This window comes from Diadema setosum, chromosome 17, assembly GCF_964275005.1.
Source record: "Diadema setosum chromosome 17, eeDiaSeto1, whole genome shotgun sequence".
NCBI classification, from domain to species: Eukaryota; Metazoa; Echinodermata; class Echinoidea; order Diadematoida; family Diadematidae; genus Diadema; species Diadema setosum.
In genome coordinates this window covers 20,664,703-20,689,282 of record NC_092701.1, presented here as the reverse complement: position 1 = coordinate 20,689,282, position 24,580 = coordinate 20,664,703, and the positions used below count along the sequence as shown (strand labels likewise).

Below are 24,580 nucleotides of genomic sequence, written 5' to 3'. Positions count from 1 at the left end.
TTACCAAACCAAGCTGGCTGTGCGATGAATGGGACAAAAAACAGTAAGTAAACCACCAGAGTAACAACAATGAAGGGATTATCAGATTAAACTGAAATTAAGCATGCCTCATTAACACATTCTGTCCATAATTAATGCCAACTTTCAAAGCAGTAGCACTATCCTTTCAAAAGTTATTAGAGTTGAAAGTGAAGAGTGTGGACAAGGTTTTTCAGAAATGAAAAAGGGATTCTAAAGACACACCTAATCACACTATTCTACTGAGATAAACTGCTAAAAAACACACTTTCCTGCCCGTTTTATGATACTAAATTTTTAGCATAATGTAAAAGAAGACCCGCTCTTGTAGAAAACATGAAAAAGTCAAGTTCGGCTAGGTTGACCCATTTCACTTATGTTCAGTCCTCACGCAAATTCAGTGTGTGCGACTTTATGTTCGTTTTGAGGTGCACGGTCACATATTTTAAGTATAAAATTCTTTAGAAGTATAAGTAGACTTTTGCAATCTTTTTTTTTTTTGTTCCAATAAAGTTCAAGACTTTCTTTAAACATTGCACAAATGAACAGCTTTGTCAATTGCTGAACAGTGGTCAATGAACAAGCACAATATTTGTTACACACCCGATAATGACTTCAAGGTGTATGATCTTGTGATGTGTGTTGTTGTATTGTCAAGATAATGGAAATGAATGGAAAACCTAAATTTGCCCAGTGCAAAAAACAAAAGCAAAAACAAAACAAAACAAATGCTTTTCAAACAGTGTCTCTTTTAACTTAAAGCTCTAGTGGTGGATCTAGGTGGGGGAACACTAGGCATGCACCCACCTTTATTTTTTGTTAAAACAAAATGAATAAAAGAAAAAAAATCAAGGAGGAGCAGGTGCACCCCCTTTTAATTTTGTAATGGCATCCCCTCTTTAGGGAATTCCTGGAACTGCCCCAGACCAGAACTAAAAGAATTAACATTTTTAGTTGTGGATCTTTCCTTCCCTTTGTATTATTCTGATGTCATCATCAACTCTGCCATTTCCCTTCATCACTATGACTGATTTGACTCTTAAAGCAAACACTGCATGTGAAAATTCTTTGAAACAAGATTAGGGTAGACACTAATGCACAGCTCGACTTAAAATGTTCACTCACCTGAAGTTATGGTATACACTGTTTGCGAGAAATTACTCAGATTACGCTACAAACACAGCATAGGATTCAAGTTTTTATGATGTACATTGTCTCTTTCATACACAGTAATATATATAATTATATATATGTATTTATATAAAAATGGGGATGTGGTGTAGTTCTTAGAAGAGCTGGTATGGACTGGGTACAGAAGAGAAACCAAAATGTCTTGGTGGCCTCCAATCTCTCCTCTCCATAATTGTTTGCTTGCTTGGTAGATTGCTGCTAGTATTTCTTGGTTACGCTGCTGCAATGTGACATAAAGTAGAAACAAATACATGCAAATTAGACCACAGATTGCCTTGGACAACGTATACATTGCATACATGTTGCATACCCTTTAAAAAATGCAACAGACATTTTCTGCAATACAAAATTCAAACTAACGAAGACAGCAGTGTTGAAGAAAAGCTCATAAAATTAATACCATCAGAATTTTAATCAGACACAAACTATGACTTGTCCTATATGAGCATGATTATAATTGTGTCAATCATCTTTGTACATATATATATATATATATATATATATATATATATGAAGAGTTTGTTTGCAAAAACTGATAAGTCCATATTTGCCAAATGGAGATATTTGCGATTAAAGTTCAAGAAAAATAAAGAGAATAATAAGAAAAGTTTTGCTTCTTTTGACCATAACTTTAAAAAAATACCTTTATATGTAGGGACCAATATATCATTTAAAAGGTATTATTTTGTACTTTATGACAGAGATCATACTTCAAAATCTTCAAAAATGGACTTATCGGTTTTTGCAAACAAACCCTTCATATACACATGCACACACACAATAAACACTTTTCATTTCAGAAAGATGTCCTTTTCTTCATGGAAGTGAATAATGCTACAAGCTTTTTTTGAGACACTAAGAACAATTCCCATAAACCAATCTAGTCTCATTTTATAGACTGCATAAATTTGAAGATCAAATTGTCTATCGGGATACGAGATAAGTCATCACTTTACCGGCATGCAGCATATGCAGGGTGGGGGAATTTGGGGAGAAAAGACTGATAAATACTTAGAGAGCATTATCCTTCTACCTAATAATAGTATAAGGCCTCAAAAGTTAGCACACACAGGCACACTCACACACAAACATGGATGCACAGACACAAACAGACACTCACAAAAACATTGCTTTATATCTAAGACAAGATACTGCGTGGAATTTTTTTGTCAAAGGAATTCTTTTCATGTCATAATTCCTTTATAACGGATCAAACTTAATGTGAAAGCACAATTCAGAAAGAATGAATTGAGTGAATTTAAACAATTCAAGGATCAATAGGACACAGGGAATGTGGTTAGGTCATCACATGGACACAGGAATCCTTACAAAGTGGGTATTTAAGAAATGGTTTCAGAATACAGGAGATGACAAGCCTCAAAAGTTAGATGAGGGGATCATATTCTGTCACAACCATACGTAATTGGAATTGCCATTATAATAATATGCTACAAAGGTTGAGCATGAATATGCTTGGAAAAAAAAAATGAAAATTACATGTTATACAGGCATATGTTTGCAGCAAGTCAAGTCCAAAATCAGTGTTAGATTTGACTTTGCTTGAGTGCAAAAGAAAAGTAAGATCTCACATTAGCAACCTTGCACCCTTGCTCAAAGAAAAGATAAAAGAAACTACAGACATAAATAACACTTAGATTTTGCAGTCAACATGCTATAACAAAAGAAAATGAAACACAAGTAGTAAATTGTGTTATGGAATGACTAAATTAAGATAAGGGCTGACCATAATTAGAATAAATAGCAGGTTAAAACTCAATGGCAGAGAGGACACACATATTTGCATTTACATGTACAGTGTATAATGTGATTGAATGAGTAGACACATGAATATTTCATTGGTGCACCTATACGATTCAAGTTATACAGAGTAGACTGTGTATAATGGCAGTGCAATTTGAAAATGCCTAGAAATGACAACAAATTTTGCCTATTGGGATAACCTCATTTTAGAACTCTAAGTCATAACCTGTCTACTTACACTTTTCCTAAAGGGGATATGAACACCGTGTTTATGAATATGAATAATAAGCTATTCATCAAGTTTTCATTTACTTAAAAATTTACTTGAGTCACAATTCTGGGAAAACTTGGTAATTCATCTGCTTTAGATTGGCATGCTGATTTATGTTGTCGAAATTCAATGCCCCCCCCCAAAAAAAAAAAACAAACAAACAAACAAAAAACAAAAACAAAACAAAACAAAAACAAAACTAAACAAACAAAAGTACTGTTCTATACACTGATATTTAAAGGAAGAGTGTTACACCTCATAGTGTGTCTAAAAGGGCATCAACCAAAATGGTCAAATCAATGGGCACAATGTAGTCTCATTCTCATGCCCTTCTCCTATGTAAACAACATCACTAATGTGACAATCTGTCCACTTTCACAACATGGCAATAGAGAATTTCAAGACTACACTTTGCAACAAACAAATATATAAGATATTGAAGTCAGAGCTTGCAAGTTTCCCCGTGCACAGTCACAATGGCAAAAAGTGCAATGTATTTCATGTTATCCATGAAGGAAAGCATACCTATGAATGTGAAGAAGTTTCAAGCCAGGAGTAACAATGAAAATGCAGTTCATGCTTATTTCTGTAGGCTCCTGTGCATCAGATAAAGAAAAGAAGTTTGAGATAAAAGAAGTTTTGAACAAAATGATTATGCATGAAACCAAGAATGGAGCAGAGGAGTATGAAGAATAGAACAAAATGTGACTCATTAAAAGAGGTTGACCCAGATGTTTTAATTGTAAAATTACAGACTTGGAAGAACTAAGTGCATTAAGATGAATTTAAAGTGTCACATTTCATTTGAAAAATAATATGCAAATGCAGTGGTTAAAATTTATGTTCTTGATATCTGAAAGACAGGGGAGAAAAAGGCACAGACATGATGAACAAGTATGATTTCAGTCTTTCATAATATATATGCAAGTGTCACTCATTTACATTTTAATGCATGTGATGCAATCTGAAACAATACATGTATGTCCAAAACCATCTGAAATTTGATAAAAGAATAACAAATATTTTTATCAAAGCCAATTTTATTATTATCATCAGATTTAATCGAGATTTTTTTTTTCTCATGGAACCACATGACAAACAAAAAGTCGCCAGACATTAGTTAAGAGCATATTCTGAAAGAGCAGACTCTAAGCTTTAAAATGATGTATTACTCAAATCAAATGGACTCTCCTAACCTATCTAAATCATGAAAAGAAAGCACACACTCAGGAAAAGTGTGAAATGAGAAAAGAGGCTCTGAAGTACAGTGTCTATTCAAGCGCTTAATCTTTACCAATCCGAGCTGGTTGTGCGATGAATGGGACAAAAAACAGGCTGTAAACAACCGGAGTATATAAAAATGAAGGGATTATCAGATTAGACTGAAATTAAACATGGCTTATTAAAACATTCTGTCCTTAATCAATGCTACCTTTCAAAGTAGTAGCATCAGCCTTTCAAAAGATATAGGAGTTGAAAGTGTGTACAAGATTTTTAAGAAATGAAAAGGGGACTTTAAAGACACAATATTCTGCCAAAAATGTTCGAGATAAACTGCTAAAAAACACACTTTCCTGCCTGTTTTATGATCCCAAATTTTAGCATAATGTAGAAGAAGACCCACTCTTTCAGAAAATATGAAAAAGTGAAGATCGGCTCTGTTGACCCATTTCACCTATTTTCGTCCTCACACAAAACCAGCGTGTGCGACTTTTTGTTCATTTTGTGGTGCACGGTCACATTTAAATGCCATATGCCATGCATTAGAATGCAGGTAAACATAATTGATATGCACACTCTTTCGCAATTCATTTTAAAAATGATAATGACTTTGCATGGTTTCGTTTAACATCATTTCATAACAATTATGTGCAATGGGTCAAACGAGAATGACAAAAAGAAAAAAAAAACAACCTGTAGAATGACTTAAAGAATGCCAATATGCAAGATTGTATTTCAAGCCTTCTGAACATTACTGAAAGCATGAATGATCAGTTAGATTTTGCATGTGAAATCAGTTTGCACTAGAATTGAGGAGGTAAGTGATGCAGCAAAAAAAAAAATAGGAAGCAGAAAAAAAGACCTTGAAAAAGGGTACAAAATGCATGCAATTCAATGTACATTACTTCATAGTTTTCATGAGGGTCCATGGTCAGACAGACTATTTTTTTTTTTTTTTTTCATGTAACAGGAAAGTACCATAAAGAGGTGCACATTACCCATGGATGTTAAAAATGGTCACCGGATATAGATAGACAACCTAAAATAAGGCCAATCTGGCAATTTAAATTCAATTGCACTGTCACTTTGAAATTTACAAAAGGAGGAACTTGCTACTATGCAGTTAACCCACTGAGGACAAGTCCTGAGTTTACTCGGGGAAGTGTTTATGGGAAATGTGTTGCAGCAAAATCGGTTCATCCTCAGTGGGTTCAGGGCAACTATCTTCAATCAGAGTGCAGTGAAATATTAAAAGGAGGAGACAACCATATGAATATTTGAAAGCTATTTCCAGAGCTACCCCACAGCAAGAGAATGAACATAAATAATGATATATAAATTTCAGAAATATGCTTTTTTATGTTTTAGACTATGTTTGCTTGTCATGAGAGTGCTTAAAGGCCAGGGAACCATCCCCCCCTCCCCCCTTCAATGCACCTAATATACATTGATCACTGCATGCAAACCTTATGGTTGGGGCCAGGATTTATGAAAAAAAAAAAAGATTTTATGAAAAAAAAAATATATATATGAAGAGTTTGTTTGCAAAAACCGATAAGTCCATTTTTGAAGATTTTGAAGTTCGGTCTCTGTCATAAAGTACAAAATAATACCTTTTAAATGATATATTGGTCACTACATATAAAGGTAAATTTTTGAAGTTATGGTCAAAAGAAACAAAAATTTTCTTATTATTCTCTTTATTTTTCTTGACCTTTAATTGCAAATATCTCCATTTGACAAATATGGACTTATTGTTTTTTGCAAACAAACTCTTCATATATATCCTTAGCTTTGGCAAGGTGTGAGTACCTTCTCAGTGGTAGAAAAATTGAGTAATTCTGAACTGCTAATTTTGAGGAAAAAAAAAATCTTTCAAGTTTACTGGCTGTTCTAAGCTCAATGACTGACCATCCTTTGAGCCTTCAGTCAAAAGGGAGGTAAAGCACAAAAAGCACTGTATTATAAATAAAGAAGGGGTTATCAAATAACTCTGAAATATTAATGCATTCCTGGCAAACATCCTATTCACTACTATTCCAAAGCACCAATGCTATTTCTACCAGGTTTAGCAGTAAAAAAAGTAAGGTCCTAATGTGCAATATCATTTTCCACAAAAGTGAAACAGTGAAATACACGACATCAGATTGGAAAAGCAAGGGTAAGCAAAAAAAGAAGAAAATTTGTGTTTTCCTTCAATTCTGTTTCTAAGCTTTTGATGTAGATAGAAGAACTGCTTCTTTAGAAGATGCCAAGAAACCATGACGCCTCTCAGTTGATCAGAGTCAATAATTTGAGGTGTTACTGGAAACCGACTCATGCAACATTTTGAGAATTTTGTGAAGAGATAAGAGATTAGGTATGTGCATCATATTCGGAAAGCAACTTTTACGCTGAATTATGAATTGCAAATGAGTGGCGTCGTGACAGGGCCGGCAACGAGAGGGCGTATAACCGTCGACTTACTTGAGGAGGTCAATGGGGAGGGGGAAGATGATGGTGGAGTTCTTCTCGGCCGAGATGGTGTTGAGGGTCTGGAGGTAGCGCAGCTGGAGGGCTGTGGGCGACTCTGAGATGGTGTCTGCTGCCTCCTTCAGGGCCCTGGATGCATTTTGCTCTCCCTCTGCTGCAATAACCTGTTGGGTTTATGGAAGAAGAAGAAGAAGAGATATACCATTGGGATGGAGAACAATTTGAAAGATGCAATTATGGACCTGAAACCACAGAGAGATTTGAACATATGTGACCCTGCACCTCAAAACAAACAAAAAGTCGCCAGACATGAATTTTTAGTTAAGACCATATTCTGAAAGAGCAGACTTTAAGCTTTAAAATGATGTATAACTCAAATCAAATGGACTCTCCTAACCTATCTAAATATTGGAAAGAAAGCACAAACTCAGGAAAAGTGTGAACTGAGAAAAGAGGCTCTGAAGTACGGTGTCTATTCAACCGTGCTGGCTGTGCGATGAATGGGACAAAAAACAGGAAGTAAACCACCAGAGTAACAACAATGAAGGGATTATCAAATTAAACTGAAATTAAGCATGCCTCATTAACACATTCTGTCCATAATTAATGCCAACTTTCAAAGCAGTAGCACTATCCTTTCAAAAGTTATTAGAGTTGAAAGTGAAGAGTGTGGACAAGGTTTTTTCAGAAATGAAAAAGGGATTCTAAAGACACACCTAATCACACTATTCTACCAAAAATGTTCGAGATAAACTGCTAAAAAAAACACTTTCCTGCCCGTTTTATGATACCAAATTTTAGCATACAGTAAAAGAAGACTTGCTCTTTCAGAAAATATGAAAAAGTCAAGTCGACTAGGTTGACCCATTTCATTATTTTCAGTCCTCATGCAAAATCAGTGTGTGCGACTTTATGTTCGTTTTGAGATGCACGGTCACATATGCATGTACAGAGGAATGATAAAAATAATGGTCGTATATAGGAGACAGAACTTCAAGATACACAGAGAAACACCAGAGATATTGAATATCAATAAACACAGGAAAAATGACAAAAAAGGGAACAGTGTCAAAGGTTACATCACAAGATGAGAATGGCAAATAGGTATGCCACTTCAAGTAGAAGTTGGGTCTGAATGACATACTACACAGCCTTAGCAGATGTTATCTCACCTTTGCCCGTGCCTCCCTCGCAGCTTCTGCCTCAGCAGCCATCGCCCTCTGGAGTTGGACTGGCAGACGCACATCCTTACTGTGTGCAGAATATGATATAACATCACACATTAATCCATCAGGATCATTAACTTAACCCGTTGAAGACTGGTCCCTAACTCAACCCTTCAAGGACAGGCTCATTTTGCTACAACACGCGTTTCCTATAGACACCTGTCCGAGTATACCCGGGACTTGTCCTCAACAGGTTAATCTGTTGAAGACTAGTCCGAAGTATACATTCGCAAGTGTTTGTGGGAAAGCATCAACAATGTGTACATGAACGTGTATGTTAACCCGTTGAGGACGGACTGATTTTGCTACAACACACATTTCCCATAGAACCCTGCCCAAGTATACTCGGGACTCGTCCTCAACGGGTTGATGTACAACGATATTGCATAGAATAATAAATCAGATTAAAAAAAAAATCAAATCAAACAGGTTAACAAAGAAGGTGATATAATGTGAACTTGTCTAGGGCTTCAACAAAGTGTACTGAAGAGAAGAATGGTGAAACTGTGTTCTGGAAAAGTGGTAAAATAAGAGATGTACAATGTTGTAGCTTAAAACAGGTATGTTTATATGTGATATGACACATCTTTTAAGCAGGCACTTATGTAGCATAAGTGAAATATGCAAAGAACAAGTTTACATATTGTGTCATATGTCAACAAATATAAACTTATCATGAGTCACAACACCTAGGATCATATTCCTATCAACAATTGCTGGATCCTTATTATCAGCTAATACTTTAACCAAGAATGCTTAAAGTAAATTTTCATCTTGTACCATCACACCATATCTTGTACCAGGAATGCTCACATTAATCTCCAGCTTATGTTCTTCTCCCGACCAGAGCATTTATTCTTTATTCTCAGCTAAAAAAAAAAAAAAGCTCACATTTATCCCCAGCTTTATACTCACACCCTAAATGTTCACTCTAGTCATGTATGTTCACTCAGCTCTCACTCATAACAAGAATGTTCAAACTTACTCCTCTGCTCAAATTCCTGTCATTCTGAAAAATTTTATTTTCAGTCAAACAGCTCACTGAACCCTTACGAGGCCCCCCCCTCGACGTTCCGTGCAATGAATCGCTAACGCGAAAAGCTATCGCCGCGAAGTTTCATGACTTTTTTCTTTTGAGTCTCCCACATCTTTTGACACCAAATTTGTGATGCCCGGGCGCGCGGTTCCGAAGTTGCGCATAAATATGTACATGCATGTCAGACCAAAAATTCTCACACATTATCCGAAGCTCATGCTTGTAACAAGGACATTCAAACTTTATCGTAATTTCATACCCTGTTAACACCAATCCTCAAATGTTATCCTCACTTCAGTTCCCCTACATTGCAGATGAAGGAGAAGAATAGGAAAGGGGGAAAATCAGGGTTCCTGTTTGTCTTCCAAAGATGGCACACATGTTTATAAAATGGCACCCTCTCCAATGCCCTCTGATATTTTGACTCGCCCCCGCGCCCACAGAAGCGGCCCGCACGGGAATAACACCTGTACGGCCAAGTTCACTTTTGTTGTGTGAAGAGAGGTTATGCAGGAGGCATCATGGGCAACCATGATTAGCAACATGCAGCCCACCTTGGAATTTGAGCCCCAGCCCCCTGGAAATAGCCCATGTGAAAATGTTATAATGTACACAATTCAGTTTCTGTTGGTAAATTCAGTGTATTATGCTATGACTACACCACATAGCATCAATTTACATCTACATCTTTCTGCATCAGTTCTTCTACTAGACATAGGCCTACTGGGAGCATGATACCCCCCTTTTTTTAAAATTCAATATAGCAGTTAACTTCCGTGTGCTCTATCATACCATTTACAGTCCTGCAAGGCCTAAAACACAATCTTAACCTCATACCCTCACTTATAAAGGATGTGAACTAATCATGTAGGAAAATAAATTCATACACACCAGTCGAGTTTTACTAGCATTCGAATTGTCAGTCAAGACATGCTAATGCACATACACATGTGAACAAAGTGTCTTTTGTCCTTTTTTTTTTGGCAAAACTTCCGCAATCCTGCAAACTAATAATTTTTTTTCATCACACAGTATATTATGTACACAGTTACTTGTTCTCTTATTCATTGTCTCCATGCTGCAGTGTTCTATCTCAAACCTTTTCTCACTGTAACTGTAATTTATTCACCTATTTTCATAGATGTCTGGAAAGTAATTGCCAATTAATAGAAATTAACAAATTCCCCATATCATTATTGTGCCATAATGGCCTTTCTACTGGACTGGGATACATTGTTACTTTTTAGTAGGCTGGCTAACTTACAATCAGGTCAAGACATCAATGGTGTGACATTGGTGAAGACAGCATGGTAAGGGTTTAAGGTCCCGTTCATCTTTGGGAACAGTGATTTAAAAAATGTTCAAGAAATCACATTTGATGCATATGTGTAGGTTTGTTTTATCACAAAACTAGAATTATCACTGAAGGTGATTAATACCCCCGCCCCTAGTGTTGCTTTATAGCATGTGACGTCATGAGGTCAATGACGTTAATACCAAGTTTGTGCACTTGTCGAATTGGAAACAGAATAATTCTAGTTTACTGTACAATTAGAGAGTTGACACTGAGTATAAAACTTACAGCAAATGGAAACATGCTTTCCCCCAGCATCACTACAATTAAAGACCACCATACACACCAAATTTGACCTTCATAGCTTGAATGGTTTATTTTGATACAAAAATGAGTGGTTACCATGGCAACAAATTTTCCTTAAACTAACACATTGGTGTCTTGCAAAACTACACTTCTAGATCATGATACATACTAAATTTGACTTTAATTGCTCGAATGATGGAAAAGTTATTCGATCTGCAAGGTTTTGGTAAAATTGTGGTTACCATGGCAATGGTTTGTGTGACAAACACAAAAATTATGTGTTCCACATCTATACCTCAGGGCCATAATGCCCACCAAATTTGGTTTCAATCGCTTGAAAACTGTGGAAGAAGTTCACTCCACAGGATTTAAAAAAAAACAAACAAACAAACATGTGGTTACCATGGCAATGCATTGTCCAATACAAATACAAAGAACATTTTGCAAAACTTCACTTAAAGACCATCATAAACACAAATTTCACCTTCATAGATTAAATGGTTCAATTTGATACAAAAATGAGTGGTTACCATGGCAACACATTTTTCTTATATTAACACATTTGTGTCTTGCATAACTACCCCTCCCGACCATCATACATACTAAATTTGACCTTAATTGCTTGAATGATGTGGGCTGTATTCAATCCACAAGGTTTTGGTAAAATTATGGTTACCATGGCAAAGCTTTGTCCGACAAACACAAAAATTATGTGTTGCACATCTATGCCTCAAGGTCATAATGCCTACCAAATTTGATTTCAATTGCTTCAAAACTGTGGAAGTTGTTCACTCCACAAGATTTCGAAGAAAACATGCGGTCACCATGGCAACGCTTTGTCAAGTACAAACACAAAGAGTGTCTTGCATAACTACACCTATAGATCATCATAGATACCAATTTTGAAATTGATTGCTTAAATACTATGGAAGTTATTCAATCCACAAGGTTTTGGTAAAATTATGGTTACCATGGCAATGCATTGTCCGACAAACACAAAAAAACATGTCTTGCACATCTACATTTTATACCTCAATATCATTAATTTACCCTAAGTTTCATTTAAATTGCTTCAAAACTGTAGGAGAAGTTCGCGACGCAAGATTTTGCAACAGACCAACCGACCGATCGCACGACTGCCTGCCCGCCCGCCCGACCAACATCGCGGTGATTCCTATATACCCCCTTCACACTACGTGTGGCGGGGGTATAAATATCATACCATATAAAATTTTTGCAATAAAGCCTAAAATATAAGGAGATATCAGAATTTTCTCATTAAACCATAACTGCATGTAGAAGGTTTACTCTGGCAACATTTCTATCATAATTATTGTTCACATTTTGTGTATTTAACAATACTTAACAATGATTATTTGCATTCAAATTTTTACAGTGGTTGTTTCTATCCCAAACTCACATTTTAGGACTATTCTAAAGCACTCATGCTGGGTTTTTGTTTCATCTGCAAAGGGTAAATTACGCCTTTAATTCTCAGACACAAGAAGGGTTGATGTTCTTTGGTTCATGTGTATGTTTCGCTTTGCTCACATGACATGCATAATATCTCTAACAATTTAAAATGAACAGCATAAAGACTTGCAAGAGAACATGAAAATGGCTCATCACAGTGTTATCTAAGTTAGATGTGGAATTATCATTGTGGCTGATGACAGACACTTGTGCAGTTACAGTAACCTAGCAAAGAACACTGCAAGAATCTTGAGTAATGGTTAAAGGTCAGATATAATGATAATAATGATGGTGATAATAATATCAATGATAATGAAAATAAAAGTAGTAATAATAATCATCATCACCATAATCACAATAATAATAATGATAATAATAATAATGATAATAATAATGATAATAATAATGATAATGATAATAATAATAATAATAATATAATGATAATAATAATGATAATGATAATAATGATAATAATAATAATGATAATAATAATGATGATAATAATAATAATAATAATAATAATAATGATAACAATAATGATAATAATAATAATAATAATAATAATGGCTTAGTCATCAAGGGTAGCCTCTTCAATTTGGACCATTGCTTTACTGGAAAGCCCTGCCATTATTAGTACCCTAGCGTTGCCAGGATATATATCTGGGTTGAGGGGGACAGACAGTGTAGTTGATAAAAACATCTTGTCCAAGGATGTCAGCACTGGGTGGGGATTGAACTTGGGTCCTCTGACTGAGAGTCAAGAGTCTTATCCATTATGCCACAGCACCCCTAAAGACTTTGATCAGCAGCAGACATTTAAATAATAGGTCTGACCCCTTGAAGTTAACCCTTTTGTTGTCGAGAAGTTTCCATTCTCTATAGGGTCATCAGTACATGAAAGACCTAGGCCTCACTTCATGAAAAGTTGCTATGACAGCGACTCTTGCTCGAATGGAATGGCAAATGTCATGGTAATGACAGGAATACAGCAACTTCCTGATTGATTGTTGCTGATGTCCTGAAAGTTGCTCTTCTAGCAAGATTGGCTATCCCAACATCTTTTATGAAACGGGGCCCTGGTTCCTGTCTTGAATAGGTTAACTCTTTATGTGCCACGTTGGCACACCAAACTCAGTCGACGGTGTGACAAGTTCGTTTATTTTGCTCAGATGCACAAACCTGCCCAAACTAATTGATAAATCACCAAATGCCACAGTACAATGAAACCTTCATTTGTGATTCTATTCCTCTCACATGTAGCATGCATTGTATGGTGATTGAATATCAAGCAATGTTTCCTATTTAATTTTTGAGTAAATTTTAAGTCTCTGTGATTGTTCTGTGGGCAAAAGTCACGCCTGAACAATATAGCAGCTACTGATCATTTAAAAGAAAATAGTCATAAATCTGTCACAAAATCTACATCACAGCAAAGCTTGGAATTTTCTCTACAACTTTGATAAGTGCATGTCCAGCATAACAAAAATCTACAAAATGTAACATGGATTTGAAAGGCAGAATGTTTCCCCAAAACATGTATGCATTGATGTAGCAGAATAAATGTGACCCACCACCACAAAACGACCAACAAGTCACGATGAGACTTTTCATGTAAACAGCTGAAATACCCAGGCTGGGGTGTAAAAGTTTGATTTTTGTTTTAGGTATTTTCTGAAAGTCCATTTATTGATCTACCACCTGACAAAATTTTAGGGTCTAATCTTTACTAGAAATATTCAAAATAGTCCTTATCATTGATTCACTCCAGCTCATACTTCAAAGTGAACCATTCAAAAAACGTTTGATTTGAAGCATTGAAGCTTTGAAACAACTAAGCATAACTCAAAAAGTATACAACATTAGGTCCTGAGATTTAAGATTATTTGAGGAGTATGTTTTTTTGAAAGCTGTATCAAGTTTAATCCTACTCTGATAAGTCCTACAGTTCTGCACTTCTGAATGGTCACAGTTCTTTAGAGCCTGTTTTCTCCACTATTCTGGTAATTACCCTGTCTCACATCCCCACTTTCTCATTGCACTTTTAACTTTGTAGAGTTTGCTTTGTCCATACAAGGTGCATTATACATCATTTTAAAGCTTAGAATCTCAGCTTTTTTAATATGTTAGAATATCAGCTTTTTGATTATGTTGGAATCTAAAAAACAAACATTTCAAACTTATTGATCGTTTTGTTGTGGTGGGTCACAAATTTGGCACACACGAGGTTTATACTGCATGGCGCACGAACAGTAAAGAACCCTGTGCACATTTTCATATATGATCAATTTCTGACACATTCAAAGGGTAATGGTTTGCTCTTCATATTCTAAAATGAAAGTCTATCTAACAACCTACCCCATATTCTCCGGCACTCATTTAGACAGTGCTTCCAACAAGGAAAACACACATGAAGTCACAGACATGCTAACCTAAACACTAAACTCAGCTTTCTGTCAATGGAAAATAATTACATCAAGAAAATTTCCTTTTCATAAATTTAGAATATTATGACCACACCTTATGCCAAATGTAAAATCTAGTTTTGAAAAATACCATAAATTCCCCAAAATATTATAGATTGTAATATCTGACACATTTAACTGTAAGTTATTCTATAATTTCTACCCAATTTTGCAGATAGTTTCCATGGAAACCAATGTGGAGATTTCTAGGTATTTATCTCTTTTCATTGCTAAGAAATCATGCAGAACTGTGCTTAATGTCTGCAATGTTCATGTAGTCTCATATGATTTTCTTTAGAACATATCAATGCACAAAGACAAAAAAAGGTGCAGTCATAATAATCAAACAGCAATGGGCCCTGCATTCCACTTAATTTTGATGGTCAAATAGTGTAACCAACAGTGCATGCTGGCTTTGAATTTACAGCAAGCCATGTATAGGAAGCAGACATGCACTGCAATCTACATGGCACAATAGAATCTAGTCGGCAGCTGTGGGGGATTATTAGAGCCAGCAGACAAATTACTTTGATGGTTCGCACTGGTGGCATAGGGAGATTTTGCTTTGCATGGAAGGTTGATCAGTGCCACGGCAGTAGGCCAACTGTTTAATTTTGAATATTGCACTGCATCTTGCATATATGCCATGTTTACCAAAGGAAAACTTTCTTCAACTCTGGGAAGCTACCAGTGTTAGGTTTGTTTAACAGTTCAACACAAGCCAGCTTTGTTTGAACAGTGAGCGACAATGACATAAAAAAAAAAAAATCAACCAGAATGATGCAGATTGGATTATGTTTATTCATTCTTATTTTGCACATCAGAGTTTTAGCATCAGGCCATTTTCATGTTAGATTTAAGCTGATTTTGTTTTACTCTTTACTTCTTGAGTATCACATACACATACGAGATATTTTGCCTTGACTATAAGACTGGGTAAATAATTACTTACTCCAAAGAACAATGAGTATTAAAAGAAAACCCAAGCTCCATATCCTTGCTGCCATTTTGAATTTCAGCTCTAAGTAGAAGCAGTTTCCTTCTCGTAGAAAAGAGATTTTGCAAGTAATATTTCTCAGAAGACTAAGTTATGATATGGTTTCAAGTAGGTCAAATGCAATGGTGCAAAAAAAAAAGACAAACAAACAACCCCACAACAAAACCTGACCCCAACACCGATATCCCCTCTCTAATGCTCTGTAAAAGATGACTTTTTGGTCAACTTATGGGAGAACAAAAACTATTGTTACTGATTGATTTTGTTATATCATCCAAAGGTGTACAATGAAGCCTCTAGCTACTTCATTACAGTGCACTTATGTGATAATGACCACGCAAGCATAATGAAATTATTGATACAACATAAAGGTAAAAATTCAGGTCCCACTATCATTATCTATATCATCTTAACCATAGACGACTATTCCCGAGTGTACTCGGTTAGGTGTCTATGGGAAACACATGTTGTAGCAAAATCAAACCATCCTCAACAGGTCAATTTATACACTTTACCATTTGGCTATAATGAAATGTCAATATAATGAAGAAAACTGCCAGTGCTGAAGATTTTGTTACAATTGAAGAGTTTGTTTGCAAAAACCAATAAGTCCATATTTGCCAAATGGAGATATTTGCAATTAAAGGTCAAGAAAAATAAGAAGAATAACAAGAAAATTTTTGCTTCTTTTGACCATAACTTCAAAAATGTACCTTTATATGTAGTGACCAATATATCATTTAAAAGGTATTATTTTGTACTTTATGACAGAGACCGTACTTCAAACTTTTCAAAAATGGACTTATTGGTTTTTGTGAACAAACTCTTCAATTAGTTTCCCCTGTATTTATATGTTTGTATAAAGAATCGCTGGAATATTCAGTTTGGGGGCAGTAGGATGCCATAGTGTTTTATCTGTGAGAATCTATGGATGAAGGCAACATCCAAATAGCAACGAATACAAGTGGATTGCACCTAAGAGAACATTGTTCATGCAATAAATTGTGCAGGTTACCAGGGCCCAATTTCCCCACATCACTTGCTCTACTTCTTGTGCTGCGTACGCATATCCCACACATGCTCATTTCTGTCAGACCCCATTTCGTCTGTTGCAATTTCCGTGTGTTTATTCTTCCCTTTTTCCGGGCCACTGCGAATCCTGCAGGTATTGATTTAACTGTGTAATTCTTTTCTGCAAGTTCCTTCTTCCTATTCAAATAGTTCCATCTTTATCGAATGAACCATAGGCCTACCATGCCGATGACTTGAGTTATTTCCAGGCTTGTTGTTTATTACGGTTTCCATGTTTCTTGCACAGCACAGTGCGAACAGAAAGTACAGCTAAACCCGTCTACCACAGCTTCCTTTAAAAGTAACCCATCGTTTCCTAGATAAAGTTATTCCCTGAAGACTTGAAACATGACACATCCCATTCCTGAAAGCGGAGAATTAAATACCAGAGGTGACCACTATGGCTAGACATACGCACCAGTACTCTGCAGTATTTTGGACATGACAATTTTTGTTTGGCTGTAGATGGACTTTCAGTGGACATGAATATTTGTGAGAGAGGACTGAGTGTAAAGTGCGGCAGGATAGAAAAAGTGATAAAAACAAACTGTACGCTACATACATATAAGAGAAATGGAACACATGTTACTATCAGACAAGAGCCAAGTGAACTGATTTTTCACCATCCAGGCTTTCACATAATAAGTAGGATTTCAAACTTGGAAACATAATGGACCTTTCTGAGGGTAAGAAGCAACCAATAGGGTTGGGATATCTGGGAGGGACACAATTTTAGCAGGATTTCATTTCTCTTCCTTTCCAGTGGAGGGGATGGGGCAAGAATATATGAAGAGTTTGTTTGCAAAAACCGATAAGTCCATTTTTGAAGATTTTGAAGTATGATGTCTGTCATAAAGTACAAAATAATACCTTTTAAATGATACATTGGTCACTACATATAAAGGTACATTTTTGAAGTTATGGTCAAAAGAAGCAAAAAATTTTCTTATTATTCTCTTTATTTTTCTTGACCTTTAATCGCAAATATCTCCATTTGGCAAATATGGACTTATCGGTTTTTGCAAACAAACTCTTCATATTTCATCTTGGAAGGGGAACACACACGCAAGGGCATGTAGATGCTGAGCAGAGGGAGGGTTAGGGAGGTAGTCTCCCTACCCCACACAGGAGCTTTTGTATTCTTATTCCTTCATTCTCTTATGTTTGCATGCTTTGATAAAAACAACAATAAAATCTGTTCAAAAATATTTCCCTGATATGCTTGGATGTTAAAAGTGTAAATACCCTGTATTAGCACATAAAGATTCTCTGGAGTAGTGTAATTATAGCCCCAAAGAAATGGCAAGAATTTCACTCTTATGTAGTATAATATTCCCAATCTATATCATAGTGTAGACAGGATTGAACCACTGAGGACAAGTCCAGAGTATACTCAGGTAAGCATCTATGCGAAATGTATGTTGTAGCAAAATCAAACCGTCCTCAACGGGTAAACAGGATAGATACATACATAAACAAGATTGAGGAAAAGACTTAAACCACTGAAAGTGGGTAGCTACAGTAAAGCTTTCCTATACTTGTCAATAAATGCAATGTCACCACTGTTTGGTAAAATCACAAGGGATGCACTCTTCAGCGCTCCAGTGGTTTGGTTGCAAGGCTGTGTTACCCATTTTAGTATTGACTGACACAGCATCAAACCCAAAGAGGCTGATGTGGAATGGATTTGTAATTATCAGCGTTCCCGCTTCTTGGTGCCGCGTCCCTCACATTTCGGCAAAGGTTTGCTCAAAATGCATCAATGCAAGACCACATGACATCATGTCAAATTTTCTGATGCATCTTACAATGGAAGAGTTTGAACGCCAAAAAAAAAAAAAGGTGAAGCGCCATTTTGAAACATTTCAAAGTATGTCCATCGTCAGATAGAGCAAAATAGAACCTTTCCAGTGATACCTTAGTTACTTCTTATCTAGGAATACTCTGGGAGATATGATCAAACATATTCCATATTTTGTATCTCCTCATTTTTTTTTTATAGCAGGTTTAATCACAAATATCTCAAATTAACAAGAATGGAGTTGGCTCCTTTTACAAACTATTCAACTCTATAAAAGTGGATTTACATCATGCAACAACATACAACTATTGTCAAGCCCTCTTTTGGACAAGCCTTATATTTCAACATACCTACAGCAATTGAGTTGTGTTCTCTTTCAAAGCATAAATTTGTAGCCCATAACCATTTGCATGTGAATCTCATGAAATTTGTGCACTCTACCATCAGATATCTATATCAGCAGGCATCTTAATAGTCACTAGGTATACTGGAACTTCCATAGGGGCTAATGACCATCTGAGTTCAAACACATGACAACAATGTCTTTCCTTTCATATCCTTTGTTTAGGTTATTTTGGGATGCTTTAACTGCCCTATCCTAAGTGATGTATTACATGCAAAACCATAACATAAATGAAGAGTTTGTTCGCAAACACCGATAAGTCCATTTTTGAAGATTTTGAAGTACGGTCTCTGTCATAATGTACAAAATAATACCTTTTAAATGATATATTGGTCACTACACATAAAGGTACATTTTTTGAAGTTATGGTCAAAAGAAGCAAAAATTTACTTATTATTCTCTTTATTTTTCTTGACCTCTAATCGCAAATATCTCCATTTGGCAAATATGGACTTATCGGTTTTTGCGAACAAACTCTTCAAATATCCTTGTATGTCACAGGAAGAGAAGAAATGTATTTCCCTTGTAATATATTCATAAAAGTATATGCTTCCTCTAGCATTCTCAAATGCTGCACACAAATTCACTTAATCCAATTGTGCGTGCCTAAACTTCTGATATTGTATGATACAATGGCTGAAATATCTCTGGCAAGTAGGTTGTCTTATCATTGAGCTGATGGTAAAAGAAATTATGACCGCTTCTAATTTATGGGACTCACAATCTAGTGGAGATGCGATACACTAATGGAAGTTTTTGTTGACAGTTGATGCCTGGATAGCTAGAAAGCACTTTGGGTGAGCTAAATTGCATTTCCATTATTCCATTAATCCTGACAGCATTTTTTTTTTTTTGGGGGGGGGGGGGGGCTGCCAAGACAGCTCAACTTGGCTCAGGTTGGCGGTGAATGATTCTACAGAAGCCCAGAATATATCTCCCCACCACACCACACATCTGATGGGGCAGAATGACACAGGGCTGGTTCACCCATCTGCATACAAAGTGCCTTGGCAGGGGCCAATGATCAAGCAAGGACAACCTATGGGAACTATCATTATTATTTTCATCGTTATTCCGTCTTATTTATATAGGGGGACACTTTAGTGATCGGAACACTCTTGCACGTCTCAGTGGGACTTGTTCACATGTGAAGCAGAAATAAAATATGAATACAAAAAACAAGAATTTATGAAGTGCAAATGAATATCAATCAAGAATATGTTTTAAATAGGGTTCTAGAGAAACTTGTCTCAATTGGTGAATTAAGAATGCATAAGTGGGTAAAGCATTCCAGAAGACTGCTCCAGAAAATGAAAGCACTTTTCCTCCCCTAAACAACGTTCTGACTTTGGGTGATATTACATGTAATCTGTTAAATTTCTTGTTCCACAGCAATGAATTCCATAAATAGTAATACAACAAGTTATATTGAGAGTTATACAATGTAACTCTATATGTGACCGTGCATCACAAAACAAGCAAAAAGTCGCACCCCTTGATTTTACGTGAGGACTCAAAACAGGTGAAATGGGTCAAGTAAGTCAATCTTGAGTTTTTCATATTTTCTGAAAGAGCTATCTTTCTTCTACATCATTTTTTTTTTTTTAGTTTGGGATCATAACACGATTTGGAAAGTGTGTTTTCAGCAGTTTTTGTACAACCCCTTTTGGGGGGAGAGTAGAATGAGCAGGTTTGTATTAGAGACCCCCTTTCCTTTCTTGAAATCCTTTGTACACTCTTCACTTTCAAGTCTAATAATGTTAGACAGGATAATGCTACTGCTTTGAAAGTTGGCAATAATCACGGACAGAATGTTTTAAGCGAACATGCTGAATTTCAGCTTAATGTAATATTCCTTCATTGTTGTTGCTCCGGTGGTTGACATCCTGTGTTTGGTCCCTTTCATTGCACAGCTAGAGCAGCTTGGTGAAAGACTAAGCGCTTGAATAGACCTAGTACTTCAGAGCCTCTTTTCTCAGTTCACACTTTTCCAGAATGTGTGCTTTCTTTCCAGTATTTAGGTAGGTTAGGGGAGTCCATTTGAATTTAGTTATACATCATTTTAAAGCTTACAGTCTGCTCTTTTAGAATCTGTCTTTAATTAAAAATCCATGTCTGGGGACTTTTTGTTGGTTTAGTGATGCAGGGTCACATAATTATATGTACGATATTATAGAAGCATAATGACATACGAAATAGGACATTGAAGTGAGATATCTGAGAAGTGATGCCTACTTTCCATAGTTTGATGCCGTATGTTAAAATCTCTGGTGAATGCTACTTACATCTCAACACGTTCCACTTTGATACCCCATGGGTCGGTGGCCTCATCAAGACTTGACTAAAGGCAAAATAAGATGGAAAGGGGAAAAAAACAACAACATAACTGAATATGGTCCTAACAGGTAAAATCACCTGTTTTTATAGTGTTAAATTATCATTCTAAATCACCGCACTTGTTATTCTTTGTTTTTGTGCTTTTGAAATTCGCATTCAATTTGTATTTGAATGCATAAATAAATCAAATCAACAAATCACACAAACAAAAGAAATCACCTGTTTAACATACATTTTGCATAAAATGACGCTATAAACACTCTTTGCAGGGTTGATTTTTCTGCTGAAGCTGGCATTCAGACTGGTGCACGGTTGCATTTGGAACAGTTTCTGATATTTGAAAGCATGCATCACAGGAAAAACTAGAAAAGCACTCTGAAAGCGCATACCTCTGCCAAGCAGCTACTTTGCACCAATGATATTGCTCTTCCATAAAGATCAGTGATTTCCATCCATACGTATGCATGCTGAGAAATCGCCCGATATCCCAATATAAAAGCCTTTGTTACAATGTACGTCATAAACCCTCTGCTGCGCGGTGCGCCTCGCCCTAGCAGAAACTAGAGCATGCACTTTGGTGCGCATATGAAAACCTTAAAAAAGCGCAGCTTGAACTCCCAAGTTCATTTACCCTACAGTACCTGCCAAAATATCAAAGATCCTTCATAAAATCCACAAAAACTCATGGATCACTGCCAAAATTTAATCATTCCTTTTTTGTGTCATTTTAAATCTTTCCTGTAAGTTTCATTTAAATCCGTTCACAACTTTTTGAGTTATTTTGCATACGGACAAACAAACAAACCAACGATAATGAAAACATAACCTCCTCCCTTGGCGGAGGTAATGATGCAGTAAGCAGTCATCAGGTGATCACATATTAAGCCATAAAGTGTATATCCATGCATGTCTTGATAGAGGAATGGAATTGTAATTGAATCCATGAAAAGTACATACACTACCTGTCTTTTGAAATGATAAAAAACAAGGTCGGGGGGGGGGGGGGGAAGTGAACTTGCCATACTGACTTGCTCTAAAGATAATCACATTAATCTACCCCTTTCAGATCCTCACAAAATTCACATATTCTCTTGTCAGTTTATAAATGGATTATATCTGCACATTTCACAAACACAGCATTCATTAAAAAACATCTTGTTAAGTGCACTCTTAGCTGCAATGGCTCTGTGCTTATCTGTCTGGTGTCTCAGCTACAATAAAGGGCGGACAAATGAACAAATTAATTCAGGGTCAGGAGAATATAATTCACTTTCATTCAATTCACATCAATTTCCCTCGATTCTCATATTCCTGACCGCCCTGTCTGAAAAAAGTGCATTGCAGAAATTATTCTTTATGGGGGTCCATAAATGCAGCGATGCATTCACGGATCCATTCATTATCACTCATGCTTGTTGCAGGGGCATGAATGACGCATAAGTTTGTGTGTTATAGTAGAGCAACAATTTGAAAAACTGAAGGCGCAGATTCTGGACAATAGCACAGAAGATATTCTGAACTGATCTCCACTGTTGCATCAGCTGTAAGCTCCTTTCACAGTGTGTACAATGATTTTTTTTTTCTGCTATATAATTATGCAACTGACACCAGTTATGTAATTGACACATATCTTTAAGTTTCTCCTACATGATAGGCCAAGCAATCTGAACCATTTCCAGCACAATAAGAGACTCATTCTACTTCTAGATGATTAACATTTGAATTATACATGTAGGAGACACACATTGCTAGAAAACAGAATGTTTATGATTCAAAAAGGAGAACTGAAAATGGTGCATAGAACAAATCATTGTCATAATCATAAACCTGATAACTATAAGTTGCAGGACAATCATTATAAAATTAATCATCTTATCATGAAATAGTTTAACAAAGTCAGTGATTATAATCAGGCTGATTACGAATACACTAGAGTAACAGATAAAATAAGTAATAGTAAACACTATAATACTAGAATATACATACACACACCATGATAGCTGTCCATACAAACAAAAATGATAATATAAAAAGTGATTATCATCTAGGACCATTCCATTGAGTTTGATTGGCAAGCTGCCAGTGACATTAGCACAATAAATATGATCTCAGAATCTTATACAGCAAATCAGAACAGATTTGGGGAAAGCCAAGCTTTTAAGAAATGAGGTCTGTGCACAAAACCTATATAAGCCAATAATATAACTCTGTAAAAGGACCACTACATTATTCATCACAACAAAATCTTTAGGAAGCAAATGCATACTGATTTTCTGATTTTAGTATTGCTCTAGAATTTGCCAGACTTTTAAGCTTTCTATTATATAGCTTGTCAAACTCAAAGATCAAAATCCTGCAAAAGCATTGCAACATAAAATTGGACGATTTCTATTATGAAAGTGTTCTTAAACTTTGACATTCAAACGGGACATAGTAAACACATCAAACTGCTGTCTTTCTGAACAAAAAGCAAGGTCCCATTTTCAGCCTGATTGGCTCCTTTGCAGTTTCTTGGGTACAGTTTCTGTGATATACCGGCAGGGTACCCATTTTATTGTAGAAAAAAAAATAATAAATTGTCACTATGCTGTCTTTTCTTGAATTAACCCATTAAGGACAAACTGATTTTGCTTTAACACCTATTTCTCATAGACACCTGCCCGAGTATACTCAGGACTAATCTTCAATAGGTTAATGCTGTCTGCTCCCATACCTGCATAAAGTGACTGATGCCCTCACGATCTGACAGGATCTCAGAAAGGTTCTTGGTTCCGAGCACGTTGCGCAGGGTGGTCTGGGCGAGAAGTCGGGTGGAGGCGTTAGCATCCTCGACATTGGCGATGCTGATGGTGGCGTTCTGGACGCGGTAGTAGACTACGGCATCCACTGAGACTGTCACACTGTCTTTGGTCAAAATCTGTCACAGGAATCAAACAAAGCTAATGTGAACACAAAATCTAAAGGGGCCTACCTTACTCATCAGTTAACATCAATTAACATTGTGACATTATGTATTTTGGTTCGATACCAAAAAAATAGACAACGAAATATAAATTTTTTTCAGTAATTTCCTGCCATCTAAGAAACCATAACAAAAATCATTTTCATGAAAGGAAACAAAGAAATGTTAACACAAACAAAAGAAATAACATTAGATTTGGAAGTTTTAATGGCAATACAAAGATGAAATATATTCATAAGCCTATAAACCACCTTCAAAGAAAAATACTTCAAAAGTAC

At 36.1% G+C, this 24,580-nt stretch overlaps 1 protein-coding gene across 5 annotated transcripts in view; it reads right to left on the bottom strand.

The window, feature by feature from the left end:
* Positions 1-713: 713 nt before the first annotated feature.
* Positions 714-24,580, bottom strand: part of LOC140240879 (band 7 protein AGAP004871-like) — a 165,403-nt gene continuing 141,536 nt past the window's right edge. For 3 of the 5 annotated variants that reach the window (XM_072320653.1, XM_072320655.1, XM_072320656.1), the window contains exons 5-9: positions 24,054-24,257; positions 21,289-21,344; positions 8,107-8,185; positions 6,929-7,098; positions 714-1,429 (exon numbers count right to left, since the gene is read on the bottom strand). In XM_072320653.1, coding sequence (XP_072176754.1) covers positions 1,408-1,429; positions 6,929-7,098; positions 8,107-8,185; positions 21,289-21,344; positions 24,054-24,257 — 531 coding nt within the window. In that variant the 3' untranslated portion in view covers positions 714-1,407. Of the gene's footprint in view, positions 1,430-3,766; positions 3,838-6,924; positions 7,099-8,106; positions 8,186-21,288; positions 21,345-24,053; positions 24,258-24,580 lie in introns of those variants that run through there. The other 2 variants (XR_011902044.1, XM_072320654.1) reach the window with 2 other exon arrangements.